We start from the raw sequence: 19,815 nt of genomic DNA, 5'->3' as shown, positions 1-19,815 counted from the left end.
TTTTTTTTTTTTAGCACTGATCACTATATTGGTGTCCCCCAAAAAAAAAAAAAAGTGTCAAAAGTGTCAATTAGTGTCCGCTTTGTCCACCGCAATATTGCAGTCCCGCTATAAGTCCCTGATCGCCGCCATTCCTATTAAAAAAATAAAAAATAAAATAAAATATAAATATCCCAATCAATATACGCTTATTGGGATTTTTTTTACCAAAAATATGTAGCAGAATACATATTGGCCTAAATTGATGAAGAAATGCGATTTCTTTTTTATGGGATGTGTTTTACTTTTTTTTTTTATGGGATATTGTTTTACTTTTTTTTTTTTAATTGTCAGTCTTTTTTTTTTTTTTTTTTTCACTATAAATAAAAACACGGTAGAGGTGATCAAATACCACCAAAAGAAAGCTCTATTTGTGGGAGAATAGGACATGAATTTTATTTGGGTGCAGTGTAGCACGATCACGCAATTGTCAGTTAAAAGAAACAGAGTACCGTATCGCAAAAAAGAGCCTGGTCATGAAAGGGAGGTAAACCTTCCGAAAGACAAGTGGATAAACAAATCGATCAAGCTTCCTTGTAGTGCTGGCTAAAGCCGGGTACATACAATTTTTTTTTTGTTCAACCCAGCAAGTGGAAGAAAAAAAAAAAAAAAAAACTGTCAGCTGCGGTCAGAGCTGCTGTACTAACCATGAGAGGTTAGCTCAGCGATCTCCCACTCTGAGCTGAACACTCCGATCAGCCATTTGCTGATTGAGAGTCAGTCGGATGCTGGTTTCCCAGCATGCACGTCCAGACAGACCAACATGCACACGGGCAGAATGTTAGCCGGTTTTTCATTTAACCGGCAAATGTCTCCCGACATTCTGCCCATGTGTACTGAGTTTTAGTGAGTTAACAGATACATGTTTTGCAAATTACACAGTCTAGACAGTGTAACATTGTTCACAAGAGATTCATAGCCTTCCCAGGTCTATTCCACCCATGCTACGGTCTGTCTGACCTGGGAGATTTTTATGATCATACTGAGTGGTAACTGAAAAGAGAACGATATTTAAGGACATCTCTATCAGCAGGAAATGAGGTTCTTGTTGACGCACTGAGGGAGGGCGAAATGCATTGACATCATTTCCTGTTTTGACGTCACTTTCGGTCTGTGGATCACATGCTATGAACGGCTGCTTCCTGTATCTACAGCTCTATATCCATGCCTGTTTTTAACCATCTTTTTATAAGTACTGATCCATAGGCGCAATATATCAACTTTTATAATAACAGTACATCACTATTAGTCCATCCTCTTTTCATTACTGGGTGCCTGGATATCCTGTTGAGAGCCTCTTATTGGAATCTATCATCTGATGTTTACGGTACACCAATCCACCATCTGATGTTTTGACACCAATCCACGTGTGTGGGATACCATTTACAAGCCTGAAGTGACCCCTGGACTGCAAAGCTGGGGGTCGTCCTGTTCTGGTGAGTGGGGATGCAAAAGGGGGTGTCACTGTACTCCTGCAAGTTTGTGAAGCATTTTTTGCACCTACTTCGTTGTGGACTAACACTTCAGTTGAATTTATTTGGATTTTTATTTGGACTTTTTTGTTGATTTCACTTATAGTGTGTGTTGCGAGCGCTCTATTTTTTTATCCACAGCATTCTACCAGAGGCTTTGGTCTAAAATAATACTGAAAAAAAGAAGATTACAAAGATGTTCTTCATGCAGTGTTTACAGTCATCTTAGGAGACCTACCTGCCAGCTCTGAAATATTACAGAAAGGCTCCACTCTAGCCAGAGTGACCAACATGATACCCACACACGTAAACCAGAAAGCCAGCCTGAGCAGCTCATAGTTCATCAGCGTTCTAGAATAAAAGGTTTCTTTGTATGCTGAGGGAGATATATTAAGCACTGGGTTGAATAGAGAGGCATGAGGCACTGCATGCAATGGAGAAATACGAATTAGCCCTTGGCTGCTAAAAGGTACAGAGACACATACAAGGGGATATGGAGAAAAGTCAACATATCACACAAGGGTGGCGTCTGGACAAACACAGCCTTCAACATAAGGCAGTGCAAAGAAAAGTAGTGGAGGTGCAGGATTTGTTGTTGATAAGTGATGCTATGTTTGGAAGAGATGATGGCCCATTTTTCCGGACAGAATGGAATCAGGTTATTCTAGTGACTGGGACTTGAGCAATACAATCACTGCCGAACACTGTCAACTGGATGGATGTGACTGATGATTACCAACATATGCCATGAATGCTGTATTCATAAATTGTAACATATATTTTTCTGTGAAAAATTCAAGGTTATGGAAACATATACTCACAGTGAAAGTCATAGAAGAATTTGAGGGGTGGCATATTCCTCTCGACAACTGAATCCCCCCAGGGAGCTCCCAATTGAACAATTTGTTTCCTCCGTGCACTGGCTTGTCCATTTTGTTCAGCCCCAAGTAGTCTGCCCGAAAGATGCCAATCTCGGATTTCAAAGAGATATCGGGGGTAGTCCCGAATTCGCACTAAAACCGACAGATATAACATTTTTATATTTTTTTATTTAATTTTTTTAATATTTCAGATCACAGGCCATATTTATCAGAAAAGAGGTGTGTGTAATGGCTTTTAAAATAACCTACATTTCATTAAGTATCAAAACTAATAAAGAAGACTAAGTTCCTAGTTTGAGTTTCGAGTTCACAACTGATGTCACTAATCAGGTACACATAACTTTAGCAGGGTGTACAGCAAACTTTCATAATACACTTATAAAGCCTTTGGCAGGCCTTGTTTAAGCCTAACAAAAAAAATAGATGGTTAAACATAGATCTTAAATGGGAGTACCGACTGTCACTTTAGACAAGCTGCTAGAAGACCTTGAAAAAAAACTTCAGGAGGTGATGAAGACTATCAAAGCCTGCTAGCAGCTTGGTTAGTGTGGCTATACTCCCAATTAAGAACCGTTTCACATCCTTAAACACGGTCTTAAAAAGTGTATATATTGGCACAAAAAATGGTTTTGTTTTTTTACAGATCCAGGAAGGGTTAGAACCCCATACAAAGTTCCTATTGCTGTCTGTGTCCCCACTGGGTAGATTCATCTTCTCCATTTGCCCCTGCCCTTGGACCATTATCCCTGGGATGGAATGTAAAGAAAAATCACCCAAACAGTAAAAGGTTCAGCAAATCAAATTAAATACAAAAAAGGGCAAGTAACAAGCACGTAGAACTACCTATTACTAACAGAGCTTCGTCACAGAGCCCAGGGCAATACTAAAACACAGACCTGGTATTAGACAATACTCTGCACTACCAATGGGAAAGAAACAGATCTTCATTCCTAGCAGAAGTCCATTGTTTATAGTGGAATACTGTGGTCACATTTTTGGCCATGCATATTTAGAAATATAGCAGTCCATCTTTCAGCAAAGAGTCATTCAAAGTTTGTCCATTACCCAAATGCATCCTCAAACTTTCATTTTCACCTCTAAAATTAAATGTCCCAGAATTAATCTATTTTTTCTGACACCCACCTCCCCTCCCTGAAGTACACACACTTTCATTTTCAAAACCAATATAAATAACTTTTTCTAGATGTCTTCAGTCAGGTTGCGTGATGCCAAAGGTCCTCTTCCTCCACTGATGGTGCTCCAGAATTCTGAAGACAGTGCTGCCACATCATTATGTGATGAGGTACTGATTTTGGCAGGATTTTCCTATGAGCTCAGGCCGACAAGATGACATAACCCCAGGGGTGGCTCCTTGATGCTCAGAGGATGTGGGTTGAATGATGCTGACCATCATTCAAGCCAGAAGAGAAGCGATATAGGATCGCAAAGCAATTTATTTGCAGGGGACATCACCAGAAATAGGGAGAGTATAGCAGTGAGAGATGCTTTATTACTTTGTTTACACACATGCTGGGCAAGTAATAAATGAAAACACAAGCTGGAGTCTAGCTTTCAGGCGACACTTACCATAAAATGTTTTTAGAGAGCACTTCATCATACGACACCACTGAATTACTAAAGACAAGCCCTCAGAGGGAAAAGGGCTGATACTATCAATGTCTTTCATATTCTCTAGCACCTTGTCTGGTCCATGAAGAGATTCATCAGCCAAGGCTACTATTTCTATATCAGACATGGTCCAGGTCAGCAAAGACTTCCTCATGGGGGTGTTGCTGTAAAGGCGATGTGAGCGCTGGATGTAAATCTCAATGTTTTTCTTCTCCAGAGATGAATAAAGTTCCTCAATTTTCCTGGCTGGTAGCAATTCCCCATGTTGTTTTCGGAGAGCAGTCACCTTTTCATCAAGTAGCCGTAACCTTTTTGCACTCTCTTTACTTTCATCCTTCATCAACTCATAATTGTCCCTCAGTTTAACCTCAAATACATCATCCAGGAATGCAAAAGAAAACTGTTTAACTCTGAACACCAGATCAGGTGGTAGAGGTTCAGGCCCAGTCCGAGGTGAGCGATGGAGTCCTTTAAGCCACTTCTGCACTCCAATTGCCTCATCAAGTATACATGAGAGGTCATAGCGATGTGGGAATTCCATGGAAACGCTGTTAAGAGCCAAAACCCAGGCTCGATTCCTTTCTGTAAGCGTGTTGAAATGACTGCGGTGTAACAGCATGTCTTCCAGTTCAGGTAGTCTTTGTGCATCCACGTCTTTGAAAAGAAATATGTTGTGCCCATCTGCATTGACTATGACCTCAGGGGAGCGCAGCTGAAGAGAGCCTCCATGTTGACTAAGCCAGATGTTCTGAGCCATGAACAGAAAATAGTTGTCCTTGGTAACAGCGGCTCTCAGTTTCACAGATTTTAAATCCACAGTAATCTGAAATCCCTTTCGATGGATTCCCGGGCTCCCTGCAACAGGAGTCTGACCTTGTACAGGAGAACAAGCTCCAGAATCAGTTCTTGCTGGCTCCAAGGGTTGGGTTCCTTTGGCTAAAGTTCTCAAAAGTAGATCCTTGCACTGCAGGGTAGACAGTGTGTGCTGATACAAGTACATGTGATCCCAGGGACTCCAGTGCAGAAGCAGCTCCTCACCACATTGCACCTGTAAACAAGAGAGATAAATACTTACACCAAGAGCAGCATCTGGGTATCATATATACTACAGACCTTACAAGGTAATAATATTTTTTTTAATTTATACTGAACTTTTTATTGTAACAAATTGCAAATATTAATACAAAGGGGGTTATATACGAAAAGAAAATCCACTTTGTACTACAATTGCGCTTGGAAGTTCAGTCACTGTAGATCTAAGGGGGACATGCAAGGAAAATAAAAAACAGCATTTTAGCTTGCACATGATTGGATGATAAAATCATAAGAGCTTCACCTCATTTAAGATCTTCCCCTCAGATGTACAATGAATGCACTTCCAAGTGCACTTGCCTTTCGTAAATAACCCCTAAAGTGTTTCGAACATGAAAGGTGATTAAAGGTATGTCCAAAAGAAAGGTAACAGTTCCAGGTGGGACCGCAATGCATTATACAGAGATCTTCATGATGGATGCTCACCGTGGCACAAACGCGTTGCATAGTGAAGTAGAAAGAGTTGGCCGCACACCACTGTAGTGAAGATGCTCAAACTTTATTCCATGTATTCATAACCAAGAATAAGCACTGATACATATGTGAAACGCTTTTGCGATTGAGGACCCGGTGTTACTTGTGCTGTCCCTGTTTGATACATGGAATAAAGTTTGAGCATCTTAGGCAAGGAAAGAAATAGCGGTGACGTCTTGGCACTCGTGGAGAGTGTCTGACTGATGTTTTTCCGATATACCTGTGTAACTTATCATTGCTGTAAGTAGATTTGTTATTAAACTTTTGTGCTTTTAATTGAACGCTGCGCAATGAGTTTGTTTCCTCTTCCTTCTGGTTTACTGCGTGATCAGGTCTGAGGCTCCTAGGAGCTTGATATACACATCACTGGTGTCCCTTAACAGGCTGAACAGTTGAGCTGGCTTATACCTGAAGTGAGGGGTGAATACTCACTAATGGGAAAAAGAAGGCAAATCCTAGTGCAGCATTATTTTATTTGATTAAAATAGGTTGACAGTATAAGGTGCACTTACATAGTGCTAGTGAGGATAGGCGCTTTCTAGATCCAGCATCACAGAAGAACCGCCGTGGTGTCCCTATGGAAAAAAGTCTACGAGTGCTGTGTGCGTCAGTGGAAGGCTGAAACCTTGAGGGACTTGGGGTCGATGCCGGCTGTGCAACTCTGTGTAGGAGTGTTCCGGAGATGTCACAGTGGAGAGCCGCCTAACACTGTGTCTGGCCAATCAGAACACGTTTCAAAGACGCGGCCAAGCCTCCATCAGCTGATCCTCCAGCATTAACATCACGTTTAAATAGAGGATGCGATTCGCCCAACCTGAGCCAGGATAGCGGCTTCAGTTGGGGAGCATAGCCATAGTAGTCAGGGCATTAAACACTGATTACCAAAATATAGGTGTGGAACCTGTGTATAAAGATGGGGAAGTGATAGCTATATAGAGATTTATTTTTGATTACTACATTCCAAACATGCATATACCCATCTAAAACCTTTTTTTTTTTTTTTTTTACCAAAATCTGTTTATTTAGACCCTATCTATGCACAATATTTTTCCTATATAGCTATTACTTCCCCATCTGTATACACAGGTTCCACACCTGTATTTTGTTAATCCGTGTTTAATGACCCGACTACTATGGCTATTAAGCTTTGATTGCTTCCCCAGCTGAAGCCGCTATCGTCGCTCTAGTTGGGCTAATTGCATCCTCTATTGATATGTGATGTTAATGCTGGAGGATCAGCTGATGAAGGAGGCTAGGCCATGCCTTCGAAATGTGCTCTGATTGACCAGACATAGTGGTAGGCGGCTTCCCACTCTGACAGCTCCGGAACACTCCTACAGAGTTACATCCGGCGTCCTTCCCAGGTCCCTCAAGGCTTCAACTTCCCGCTGACACGCGGCGCTCGTGGAACCTTCCACAGGGACACCCCGGCGGCTCTTCTGTGATGCCGGAAAGCACCTACCCTCACTAGCACCATGCAAGTGCACCTTATACTGTCAACATGTATTTTAATCAAATAAAATAATGTTGCACTAGGATTTGCCCGGCGCTTCTCTTCCTTTTACCATAGTGATTGTGTCCCCCAGCCTGAGCCTGAAGCAGCCTCGCTCCCTTTGCAGAATTTGTTTCAGAGACTCAGAGTTGACAGGGGTGCAACCTCTAGAACTCTATGTTCGACCTGTTTAATTCAGGACTTTGATCACTCGATTTTTTTTTACTAAAACTTTAGTTTTTTATTGTTTTATTACATTTTTACCTCTACAATATATTTTTATTGTTGCTATTGATGAACCAGCATACTTATGCATGTCCTTCCACTATTTTTCATAATTAGGCATTTCAGCGCTGAGCGTTACACCCTCAGTGCAGACCGCCCCCACTCCATCAGTGCAGACCGCAATATCTGGTAAAAAGATATTTGCCTTTTATATCCCTTTGGGAGCACAATGTCTTTAATTGGAAGGACACCACCCTTTTTCACCGTATGATTAACTGGTGTTTGGACACTTTCATCACTTGAAACATATAATGTGTTTTGGATTATGTGGAGGAATTTAACAGATCAACACGAGAACAAAGGTGATTTGGGGCACCCCCCCATGTTAAGGGCATGTGGCCTGGTATAGTTCCAGAAGGGGGGGGGGGGTGGTCGGGGTGGCTCGCTTGTCCCCTCCTCTTTCTGACCTGCCAGGCTGCATGCTTGAATAAGAGCCCGGTATGGATTATTTTTTTTGTGGGGAAACTCATTGACAGTTGATGATTCATGGGTTAAGGATGCCGCAGCAAGCTTCCCGGCCCAGCTTCTCAACAACCAGCTTACACTGCACCCTGATTGGGCCAAGCACCAACGAACACCCTACAAAATTGGGTGTTCAGCGAATAGATGAAGAGGCAAATGTTTTGCCTGAACTCAAGCTCGGTTCAAAATGTTCAATCATCGCTATTAGGGATGGGACACTACAAGAGTAAGCAACATGAATCAAGGTACAAATCCTGTAGCAGTTGCACTTACCAGATCTTTATTTTACATATTGTCATTACTGGCAACTGTAGATAAAAATATACCCCCCGGTCTAGCCCAAACATCACCCCATCTATGCGTACTACGCTGAGGGTCTGGGATACAGTAAGGGCTAAAATAGAGAAACCAGATAATTGATCACCACACACTCCGCTGTGGGGGAACCCGAGATTGCCGCACTTTTGATCCATCCCGAACCAAGTGATATGGGCCCATTATGGAGTCAAAACCCTGACTGACATTGACTCCGCTGACGGGCTGCAGACATTTGATGTCCTAAAGGGAGAACGAGACCTGCCTAACTTTATGTTCTTCAAGTACATACAGCTCCGCCATGCTTATCAGACACAGTATACCAAACCTATCACGCTGGAGGCCAACAGGTTAGAACGTATGTTGACCCTGGATGAGGATCTAAAACCCCTCTCTGCCTTTATGCCAAACTGATCGGCCTGGATATCTCTGCGGTTTCCCGGTTGTTTTCCCAAGTGGCAGACGGATATATCCGCTCTCGCTGATGATGACTGGGAGGAGGGCATTCAGCAGTACCTCCCCCTCATAATCTCTGCGAGGGATAGGTTCACCCAGCTTAGATTTCATGGGGCCTACTAAACAGAACGCCTGGCTAAAATATATCCTGATAGGAGCGCCTTATGCCCTAAATGCAATTCAGAGACAGGTTCCTTCTTCCATGTCATATGGTCTTGTCAACATCTCCAACAATTTTGGAGGTGGATTTTTGGAGATATAAATGCCATAGGTCAGCTCTGTGTCCTCGGTGACCCATTGCTGCTGCTACTGGGTATCATGGACAACTTGGAGGCCACACAGGCTAAGAAACAGTTAGTATTCTACACAGCATTCTACGCGAGGAAGGCGGTTCTCCTAAAATGGAAAGACCCCCACCCCAAAGGTGCAACAATGGAGAGTACTAGTAGATGCAGCTTTGCCACTCTATAAGCTAACATATTTGGGCCATAATTGCCCCAAGAAATTTGAAAAAATCTGGGCATCATGGATAAGGGAATGGCAGATTGCTCTGGACTAAGGGGTGAGGGTGTTCATTCCAGGATACCCTGAGGATTTAGAGATGCGATAAACCTGTTCTTCTCCCTGCCTTTCTCCTCCCTCTCCCCGTGGCGGTAAGCCTCTAGATCAGGGCAATTTAAATAGCGGGAGCTAGCTCCTAGGGGGTGTTGTGTTTTTTCCCCATATATATATATATATATATATACATATATACATATATACACACACATACACAACCACGCAAACACATTGGCAGTGAAAACATACAAGTTCCACCCCAACCCACTTGAGTAATAAGTAGAGCTCAGCCTACCTCTAATGCTTGGATAGTAGTGTAGTAAGACATGGACATGATGGAGAAGTAGAGTAGTGGTTCACTAATGTCCAGGGATTTGCAGCATGGTTCCATCTTCTCAGTGATGGATTTCAGCAGGGATAAGGCCACTCCTTGCAGGCTCAGACTGCAGCTTTCCGCACTTCCCACCAGAGTAAGCAGGTCTATTCTCACCTGAGAGGCACCTTAAATAATGCAAGACAGAAAAGTCATACAACCACATCACACCAGACAATGAAAAACAGAGAGGGAGTCCTTGCTTAAAAAAGAACTCCGGGATGCCATATAAAAACTACAATAAGTACGACAATTGTAAAATAATGTAAAATTATAAACATTTAGCAGTTTATTTATAAACCTGACCATTTAGAAGAACAACTGCACTTAAAAAAAAAAAATTCCAGTTTTTGCCAACCCCAAGAGGAGAAAATCAAGGACATGTCACATTCTGCCTTCTCACTTTACAGCTATGAGAAACTACAGTCTCCATCATGCAATGAGAACTGTTGTGAATGAGCATTAATGTGGGTGGGTACATTGAGCATGCAATCATTGCACTGAACGATCAACTGTACTCACCCACATGTTTAAAAAAAAAAATGCCTACACATCTCTACCCACGCTTCTCAGCCCGACACAGCAAGATTGGAACTAAATATATTTAATTTATTATTGGCATCTGTTCTAGTTTCCTACACGGGTGTCCTGTGCCCCTGCTATGCTTCTGTGAACCTAGACTGTGCAGGCATTCAATAATATTTAAAGTGCTTTAACTGCTCCTCACAGTGCAATATGGCATGTGACTGTGAGGAGGAATGCTTACACTGAGCATAGTACACATTTACACAGCCTGCATATCGCAGGCATGGGGAGCTGAAAGTAGGGAGGAGACTCCTGGCCTGTCAGTCAATATGAGGTCATGGGAGGTGGGAAAGGCCAGAGGTCTCCTGGGTGTCATGCTAATGACAATACATTAGTGGGCAGTTCAGACCGGGAGTCTTAGACTCCCAGGGTCCACTCACTACAGGGAGCGGTGATGAGAGAGTGTCAGCACTCGCAGTAAGGGACTACAGCAGATATAGAACATGGATAATCCAAAGTGAATCTTCAAAGAGAAACAGCCAGTGATAGAAAAAAAACAAAATTCAAATTCAGCAATTAGATAAAATTGCACCTCCACCACATTTGTTTAAAGTTTGACACCATTGTCAAGATACAGGTAGCTACCACATTCAAACGTCACACACTCATCCTAAACAACTAGATGGAAATAGACTTATATTGTAAAGTTGACATTGGTTATGTTGCAGGAGCGACCACTCAAATTGATAGGGCACAGCCCAGTATGTTATAAGACACAGTCCATCTTAAATCTTCAGTGTAGGATAGGAGATGTGTGATCCAGTAATGGATATTTGATCAATCTGAGGTTAGGTTGTTCCTCAGAGCAAAGTCCCTGTGCTGAGGCAATATGGGATCCTCCTAATGTGCATTGAGAGCTGTAGTAATTGCAGCTAGTGCAGGTTCCTACTCCCTTTGAGAAACAGAGTCCTAGGCATTTATCGCAGTCAGCGGGTAGTAAAGTGCTATATGTCTGGGTAGTATTTGCGGTGATAAAGAGATTGGTTCCAATAAATTGTAGGAACAAGAAAAAAGAAAAGCTTACCACTCTGCAAACATCAAATCTGTCATGCCAGGATGGAAACAATGTCCTTACTGAATAAAAAAAAAGGGAGGGGGGAGGAGGAAAGCAATCTCACTATCCAGGCTTGTACTGCTGGTGTATCACGCAGTGATTGCAGCTCTCATCAAAGGATCGCCGATAAGCCTCAATTAGCATCAAAATTAATATCAAAATGAAAGAATGTCCGTGTTAGTCAGACTGTATCCCTACTACACAGGGTGTGGTGGCGTCATGCTGACATGTTTCACTCAATCCTGAGTTTCTTAAGAGCATGGAAAGATGGGTAATAAGCACATTTACATTTTCTAGGCAATTAGGTAAGTTGACATCCCCGGGAGTAGCCCAGTATCCATCTATTTCCAATTAGCAAGCCAGAAAACACACTTGTTCCAATAGAGACATACATATGCAGGTTTGGGTATATTACGTTAACACCGAGGTCCCCTAGTAAGAGGAAGCGATCATATCGTTATGTACATTTATATTTCCCAACGTGTAAATATTAAAGCAAAGTACATCCCGAAGAATAGAAACAGAATCATACTCCAGACAATGTCAAAGTCACAACAAATCAAACATAGATCAAACAGAAAAACAAAACAAAACACCAAAGAAGCACGTATTTAATTAAAAGCTGTAGGTACAGATACCAAAAGACACTATGTGTGGAAATATATTCCATTGTCTCAATAGTGTTGTAACAGTGAAAAAAGATTGAGAGATATATACAGCGCTTCATCTTTGTTAGAACGGGGAAGGGGTTTGTGGTTCTACAAGATAACTCTAGCGCTGGGAGATGATTTATCTCCTGCTTTTAGACCCCTTTCACACTGGGGCATTTTTCAGGCGCTTTAGCGTTAAAAAAAGCACCTGTAAAGCGCTTAAAGGAAGCCTCATCTGCAGTCCCAATGTGAAAACCCAAGTGCTTTAAGAACCCTTTCACAATGTCAGCGCCCGAAAAACGCTCGTAAAGCGCCGCTTAAACTAGCAGCACTTTACCAGCGTTTTTCGAGCGTTATTGGGGCGCTTTTAACCCCTGCTAGTGGCCAAATAAAGGGTTAAAAGCGCCCACAAAACGCTGCTGCCAATAGCGTTTTTCAGGCGTTTTACAGGCGCTTCCCATTGATTTCAATGGGAAGGGGCGCTTTATTCACCGCTCCAAAAGCGCTGCAAAGAAGCTGCTTGCAGGACTTTTTTTGACGCCCTGCCAGCGCAGCGCCTTGGTGTGAAAGCACTCGGGCGTTTACATTGGGATTGCAGTTGCAGCTTCTTTCAGGCGTATTTTTTAACGCTGAAGCGCCTGAAAAACGCCCCAGTATGAAAGGGATCTCGGTGTGAAAGCACTCGGGCTTTTACATTGGGATTGCAGTTGCGGCTTCTTTCAGGCGTATTTTTTAACGCTAAAGCGCATGAAAAACACCTGAAAAACGCCCCAGTGTGAAAGGGGTCTTAGATAGAAAAGGTTCTAAGCATCCCTGGCACTAACTAAGTACCAGTGGACCAGAAAGTGTTTATCATCTAGTCTTGGTTTTTGTATAGGGAAGGGAATTGTAGTTCCAAAAGATAACCCCAGTGCTGGGAAATAATTTATTTCACGCTTTTAAGTAGAAATGGTTCTCTGTCAACCAGATACTAAAACACAAAAGTCAGATAGTATACAGCATTTAATATTTGAGTGGAGGGTGGGGAAGGGAATTGTAGTTCAAGGTGATCACTCAAAGACTGGAAAATGGTTTGTCCCACTCTTTTTAGTAGAGAATAATCTCTCTTCCCAAGCAGTGGATATCAGTGTATCAAGTAATTACTGTTCCAGAAACTGATAGATTACATTCTGTATTCAACCCTGAGGGGTAGAGACTCTCCAAACTGAAGATCCACATTTTTTCCTTCTGTAACAGTATTCTATCATAATTCCCCCTTCTCTGGTCCAGGTTAAGTCTATAGATGCCCTTTACAAGGAGACCCCAGGGTTCAGCCCCGTGAAACTTAATGAAATGTTGTGCTAGGGAGCGGTCATCATCCTTCTTTTGAATACTTTGAATGTGTTCACCAATTCTGATTTTTAGCTGTCTCTTGGTTTTTTTCCCCCACATAGATATTGCCACATGGACAAGTCAATATGTATATCGTCCGTGTCAAGGCAGTACTCACTTTTGTTGCCAGCGGTTTAGACATTAATGGCTGTGTGTTACGTTATTTTGAGGGGACAGAAAATATACACTGTTATACAAGCTGTACACTCACTACTTTACATTGTAGCAAAGTGTCTTTTCTTCAGTGTTGTCATATGAAAAGATATAATAAAATATTTACAAAAATGTGAGGGGTGTACTCACTTTTGTGAGATACTGTAAATTAGGGAGAATTGGACCCATTGTGTCACCAGGGAGTCCACAGCAAACACTTGAGGTTTCCTGGTGCTGGGCATGAATCTGTAGTTTTCCATTTTACCTGGATGCTAGGAGATCCACATCCAGCATCCACCATCTCCCTTAGTGCACTTCAAACATCTGAGTGAAGGGCCCACTCTCCCAGATTCAGCCATTGACAGCTTAGGAACTCTGTCTGCCAGGAATGTGTATGATGGATAGGGTCAGGGCGTGACTTTCAGCCCAAGACAGAATCAGATCGGCTTCCTTCTGAGCCGAGCGACCATTGGTTCCCCTCTGGGGATTTATGTACACCAACACCATAGTGTTGTCTGACTGGACTCTCACCAGGAGACCTCTCAGATGACCAACCAATGCATTAAAGCTAGCCAAATCATACTCAATTCAAAGGATGTTCATAGACAATGTTCTTTACTGCAACGACCAATGTCCCTGAATGGTAAGATTCTCTAGGACCCTTCAAGGAATTTTCAAGGGCAGAGGAAGGAATGATTTTCTCATCTCTGTCATTCAGTCCAGTGAGCCGAGCGACTGTTCTCTTGTCCCATGATGACAAGGAGTTCAGTTGAGGGGCCTTCGTTTGAAACTGGGCAAAGTGTACTGCCTTGAACAATGCGGCCAGCATTCCCAGAACCCTCATAAAAGAGCATTGAGGGGTTCTGTAGAGCTGAGTTTGCAGAGATCAGGCCCAAATATTCCAACGGTGCCTTGGACCCAAGGCCAAATTTCTGAAAGTTCAGCACCTACCTGAATATTTTCAGAATTTTTACTGTCCCATGCACTTTGAACGCCAGTAGCAGAACAGATTGCTATCCGAGTAGTAGTTTGTCCAGGAATCCCACAATGGGAATACTTTGGGTACACAGGAGTAGGGATGAGCTCAGTCGTGTTTGCATGGCCCACGTGCTGAGCCTGACAGGAAGTCTGCGCAGCGCTAATCACAGGCAGTGAGACACTGCCCGATCTCTGCAGCCGCACATCGTGGCAATGTCTCACTGCATGTGATTAGCGCAGCGCTGCGCCGACTTCCTGGTGGGCTCAGCACGTGGACCATGCGAACACGCCTGAGCTCATCCTTACACAGAAGACACAAGACTGGAGCCAACACCTTGGTGAAGACCTGGAAGCAGTGGAAAGGCCAACGGTAAGGCTACAAACTGAAAATGCTGATCATCCACCATAAAACTCAGGAGGCTGAGAATTTGAGATGTGTAGAGAAGTGTCCTTGATATCCATTGATGCCAGAAAGTCCTTATGTTGTAGGGAGGCATGCACTGAATGCACAGATTCCATTCAGAATGAATGCCCCCTGTGAAACATGTAGGGTCCTTGGAGATGCAGAATGGTAAGAAAGTCACTGTTAGGCTTGGGACCTGTGAAGAGGTTTGAGTAGAATGCATGAAGCTTTTTTTCCCTTCTTGTACCTGGATGATCACTCTCTATTAGAGCAGGTTATTGAGTCCCTGAAAAAAAAAGACTGTCCTCCTATGCAGATTCAGACACATTTGAAAGCATAAAGCATGGAGGGGAATTCTAGCTTGCAACTTTGAGCCACCACACTGTGAACCCAATCATCTGCAATCTACCTGGTCCAAATGTCCTCAATCACACGCCCCTTCATTGGGAGGGGCACTTGTCCCCGTGCTTTGAGGGTTTTAAAGTCCAGTTTTTCTTGCGAAACTTGGAGTGGGGCTTAGAGCCTGAGGCCAGTAACTGACAAATAGAATGCTTTTTGGAAGTAGAAGGGGGTGTAGGTTTCTGCACCATAGGATTTCTCCTTCTCACTGAGCAGTAAACTTACCCACAGTTACTCTTTGGATGTAATAAACCAAGACAGGATCAAACGATCCCCTTGAAATAGTTATCGTTAAACCTGCTTCTTACAAGGCAGCACTGAAATGTTTATAAGGATGTGAGGTATATAGCGGGTATGGCAAACCTTGGCACCCCAGATGTTTTGGAACTACATTTCCCATGATGCTCCTGCACTCTACAGCATAGTGGAGCATCATAGGACATTTAGTTCCAAAACATCTGGGGTGTCAAGGTTCGACATCACTGGTATATAGGATAAAAAGAATATATATGAGCACACAGGTAGTATTTTCCTTCCATTTGGCATTAAATGTCTGCAGAAGAAAGCCATTTAGAAAAATGTCAGTCTACAAGTGTAAACTAGCATGGTACTTTATCACATGAGTAAACGTCAAAAATGTATTAAGTCGTCATACTTACCCACTAGGTTGGACAATGTAAACAAATTCACTTCTTCGACACGCACATCTACTTTCCAGAGAACAGCTAGCTTGCTGGTGGCTTCCCCATGTGGAGAAGTAGGAGACAGTAGGTCTGGTGAAGTCGGCACAGGATGCTTAGATGCTATTGGCATGAGGCTCAGAACACGAGAGACACATTCTGCACATGTGTCTGAAAATTCTATCTGCAGGCCTTGCACAGTGGAGTCTATGAAGAGGGTGTCTGCCTGCATGATGACACCCACCGATTGGTTATAGCTGCCCTAGAAAGAGAAACAAGAGTTAAAACAAATGTTATAATAAAAGATCTAAGAAAGAGCCCCCCAAAGTCAACAGTTAAATAGGTATTACTAAAGAGACAGTGATGGACTGATTTGTTTATTTATAACTGCACACTGCCACCCTAATAAATTGCTTTTCACTGACTCTACTGCTTTGCATAGTACTTTTTACCCAGAGTCTAGCTTTAGGAACACTATATATATGCCTGCTATGACCTACAAATGAATGTACTACAACCACTCAAGTAAGATATGGCACAGACATGTCATCATGGAATAAATTAAACTTGTAGCCCCATACAGATAAGAAAACAAAAACACTGAAAATCAATTATTATCTACTGCCCACATAATACAGTATAACTTTTCTGTCCCATGAATCAAAAGTAATGTATGCAAATACAAGTTGTACTTCTTTTCTGCCTCTCACCTGTAAGCTAAAGGTGTCGAGAACACAAGCCTCACCCCAAATGTGAGTATTTGGAGGGTGAAGGGCCTGCTGAATGTGAGAGTCTTTACCCACCCTCCAACACAGGTTACTGACAGACAGAAGAACCCTCTGGTGAAGATTCTGTGTGCGTAGGTGCTTGAACTCTGGAAAAGAAGTTGAGATAAATTTTAACGTGACAGTATTTTAAATACTAAATGAGGCATGAAGAAAACAGGGGTAAAGGTAAATTTGTTGATGCAATAACGTACTCCTTCCTATGACTCCATATTCCTGCTCCCCACATTGCTTTTCCTTTTCATTTATATATCACGTGATTTTTATGTATTTTGCGCTTTTTTTTATACTCTATTTTTAATTTTTTTTTACAATAAACCTTCATTGGTTGAATTTCACTATGATTGGCGCCTTTTTGCGCTTTCCCCCCTCTATGGTGAACTTCTGTGGAGCCATTCCAGATCAAGCTCTATAGGTGTCCGAGTCTCGGAGAGTCGATTCACCCTTCTGAATTGGGGATTGGGGAGGAACGAGGATTGGGACGATTAACCCGGAGGAGATATATCATCTGGTTGGAAACCCTTCCATTCGGGCTATCAGAGCCCCCCTTGAGCCTTGATGACACATTACTATAGGGTGGATGTGTCCAACCTATCCGGTAAGAGTATCCACCTTCAGTGATTATCCAGTAGTCGGTTGCAAGAATTTCTGTGGCCTGGGCTGTTTGAAAATTCAAATTTCAAGAGTTCAATTTCAGTGGACATTTATTTTGGGACTCTGGTCACTGTTGTTTATGTATATGGATTGTTTTCTTATATAAATTTTTATTTTTATATATATTTTTTGTTTTTCACATACACTAATTTTCATATATAGGTGTACTCTAGCGCTGCACTTTTTGATACATTGTACTTTTAAACTTGGTTTGTTTGTGTGCTAGCAGCTTGGCTGTGTTCACTCACAGATAGAGTTTTCATATACTACCTAAATTTTTAGGTTTTTCACCTACATTTGTAAGGTAGCGCAGTGTTTTTTTCCCTTTTCTATAAGATTTATGTCTTAAAAAGAAGTCCAGCCTGAGCTTCTCCTCTGGGTCAAAGGAGTGCAATTTTCGTTTTGCACTCGGGTGACCCGTTTTCAGCGGAGAACAGTCTGAAGTCTGCTCACTCCACTGATGTTACTATTAGTCGAGGCAGCGCGTCATCCCGTCTTCCCAAGTCTGGATTAGCCAGTTGCCTTGATTAATGGCAGTCTTAAAGCGGTTGTATACTCATTTTTTTTTACTTTTTTTACTTTTTCCCTACAGGAAAGCCTATAATAAGGCTTACCTGTAGGTAAAAAAATATATATTCCCCTGCAGCGGCGCATGCGCAGAAGGGTATTCTCGGCTGAAAGTCCGGCAGTGGCCAGACTCGGCCGGGATGAAATCTCCCGCGCACATGCGCAGAAGTGACGATATCACGGCTCCGGTCACTCACAGCGCCGGAGCCGCGATACCCGGAAGAAACGACGAGGGAGCATGTCAGCTCCCTCGGCGTGGATCGGGCCAGATGTCGGGGCCTCGTTCTAAGGTAAGTATTTCATAATGAGCTAGTATGCGGTGCATACTAGCTCATTATGCCTTTTCCTTTGCAGGTGGCCAAAAAAAAAAACACATCTGCGGGTTTACTCCCGCTTTAAGCCACACACGATCCGAAAAGCGTATGAAAAATGCCGCTTTCGAAACAATCGTGCGATAATCGGATCATTAGAGAGCTTTTGAGAGGTGATCAGGACAGTTCATCCGATGTCATTCTATCGGACATGCACGTAATTTTTTTCCGTACGATGCCAGATCGTAAGATTTTCGTTTAATCAGTACAGCCATCATTCGATTTTTTATTCTGTTGTACGAGAATTTTCGTGACTTTAGTAAACTCATCAGATTCGACGTGAGATTAGCATGCGAAAAAAAAAGACAGACAATCATACATCCGATTGGATAGTGTGTACCGGGCATTAGCGAGCCGATGAGACAGCCACTCCTGGTCCCTCTACAGCTTAGCGCTCCAATGAGCGTGGAGAAGCAGAGAGGAGAGATGCTGATTGACAGTCAACAGCTCTTCTCTTGGTGATCTGTGAGAACCAAGCCATCAGCAGTGTTCATGGCTAGGTTCTCAGTGCAGACTGCAGGGGGGGGGAATGCAGCAGTCTATAAAGTGCTTGTTGCAACAAATCTTCATAGACCGTTCATAGACATAGATAGTTCATAAACAGTGTCACCGATCACAGTGCAAACCAACATATCCAATTCCTGAGTAGTGCTTTGACCATCCATGTATCAAGTGTGCCCCAGTCTCTCACCTCAAAAGGAAGACCCCTTACAGGTCTAGTCGCATTTATGATGAATCTCTCATATGTATCCACAGCAGCAAGCGCTTTCCTTGTAATTCTCTGCTAGATCAGACGAGCGGTGTTCTCAGATACAGGCAGGAATTTCAAACAAACATAATTGAAGGGATATTTAGCTTAACCACTTATATTCTTTAAGAAAATCAGTTTCCATTTTGTCTCTCTGTAACATCCACTTCACAAATAGATATGCTCCAAGTTTTGCTAATCTAATTTCGTTTCTCATGTTACTGTTATCTTATTTAGTTGTTTCGTTTCTTGGAAAGCACATGATTTTGAGGAATTGCTCGTTTTCCTTTTGTTGTAGGGTTTACTTGTATATGATTGAATAATCTGTATGACATGTTCAAAGGGTGATACTTTCTGAAAGCCCCCTTTAAATATTCACACCAAAGAATAAAGATTAGATTTGCTCAGAGAGACTTTGTTGTTTTGTGTCATTGTCTCAATGGGCTAATCTCCCAGGCCTGTGTGGGTGATTGGACATCACACTTTAACAGACATGAAGGGGTTAAAAACCACCTCTAGACAATCTACATTCCCTTCAATAATAACCTCCTCCACTTTTCTCCAATGTAGGCAGAATTATGTAAAATTACGCTTTGGATATGTTATGCATGGTTATCTTCCAGGATATCTCAAGTAGTTCACCAGGACAATAGGTTGGTGCACTCCAATTCACATTATTCTCGCTCATATGATCATAAGCAGTTCCATGGAAAATGGTTAAAAAGAAAGCATTCAGTAAAACATCACACTGTGTACCATCACTCGATACTCTCTCAACACTTGTGAAGATCTGTTCATCTGCGGTGATTCCCGGGAGGAGATCAAAACAGTAGACTAGTGCAGCCAGCTGTGTGGTACACTGAACATATTTATGAATTCATGTGAATAC

At 42.5% G+C, this 19,815-nt stretch overlaps 1 protein-coding gene across 5 annotated transcripts in view; it reads right to left on the bottom strand.

Moving 5' to 3' along the window:
- Positions 1 to 19,815, bottom strand: part of BLTP2 (bridge-like lipid transfer protein family member 2) — a 122,605-nt gene that overhangs the window by 56,439 nt on the left and 46,351 nt on the right. For all 5 annotated transcript variants that reach the window (XM_077480417.1, XM_077480418.1, XM_077480420.1 and 2 more), the window contains 5 exons: positions 16,512 to 16,675; positions 15,781 to 16,063; positions 9,451 to 9,656; positions 3,980 to 5,069; positions 2,333 to 2,524 (listed from right to left, as the gene is read on the bottom strand). In XM_077480417.1, coding sequence (XP_077336543.1) covers positions 2,333 to 2,524; positions 3,980 to 5,069; positions 9,451 to 9,656; positions 15,781 to 16,063; positions 16,512 to 16,675 — 1,935 coding nt within the window. The remainder of the gene's footprint in view (positions 1 to 2,332; positions 2,525 to 3,979; positions 5,070 to 9,450; positions 9,657 to 15,780; positions 16,064 to 16,511; positions 16,676 to 19,815) is intronic.

The sequence above is a fragment of the Lithobates pipiens genome, unplaced genomic scaffold, assembly GCF_037356315.1.
Source record: "Lithobates pipiens isolate NorthernLeopardFrog02 unplaced genomic scaffold, aLitPip1_a1.2 Scaffold_16, whole genome shotgun sequence".
In the NCBI taxonomy this organism is placed as follows: domain Eukaryota; kingdom Metazoa; phylum Chordata; class Amphibia; order Anura; family Ranidae; genus Lithobates; species Lithobates pipiens.
The sequence above is the reverse complement of the archived record's forward strand: the minus strand, read 5'-3'. Positions and strand labels throughout refer to the sequence as shown.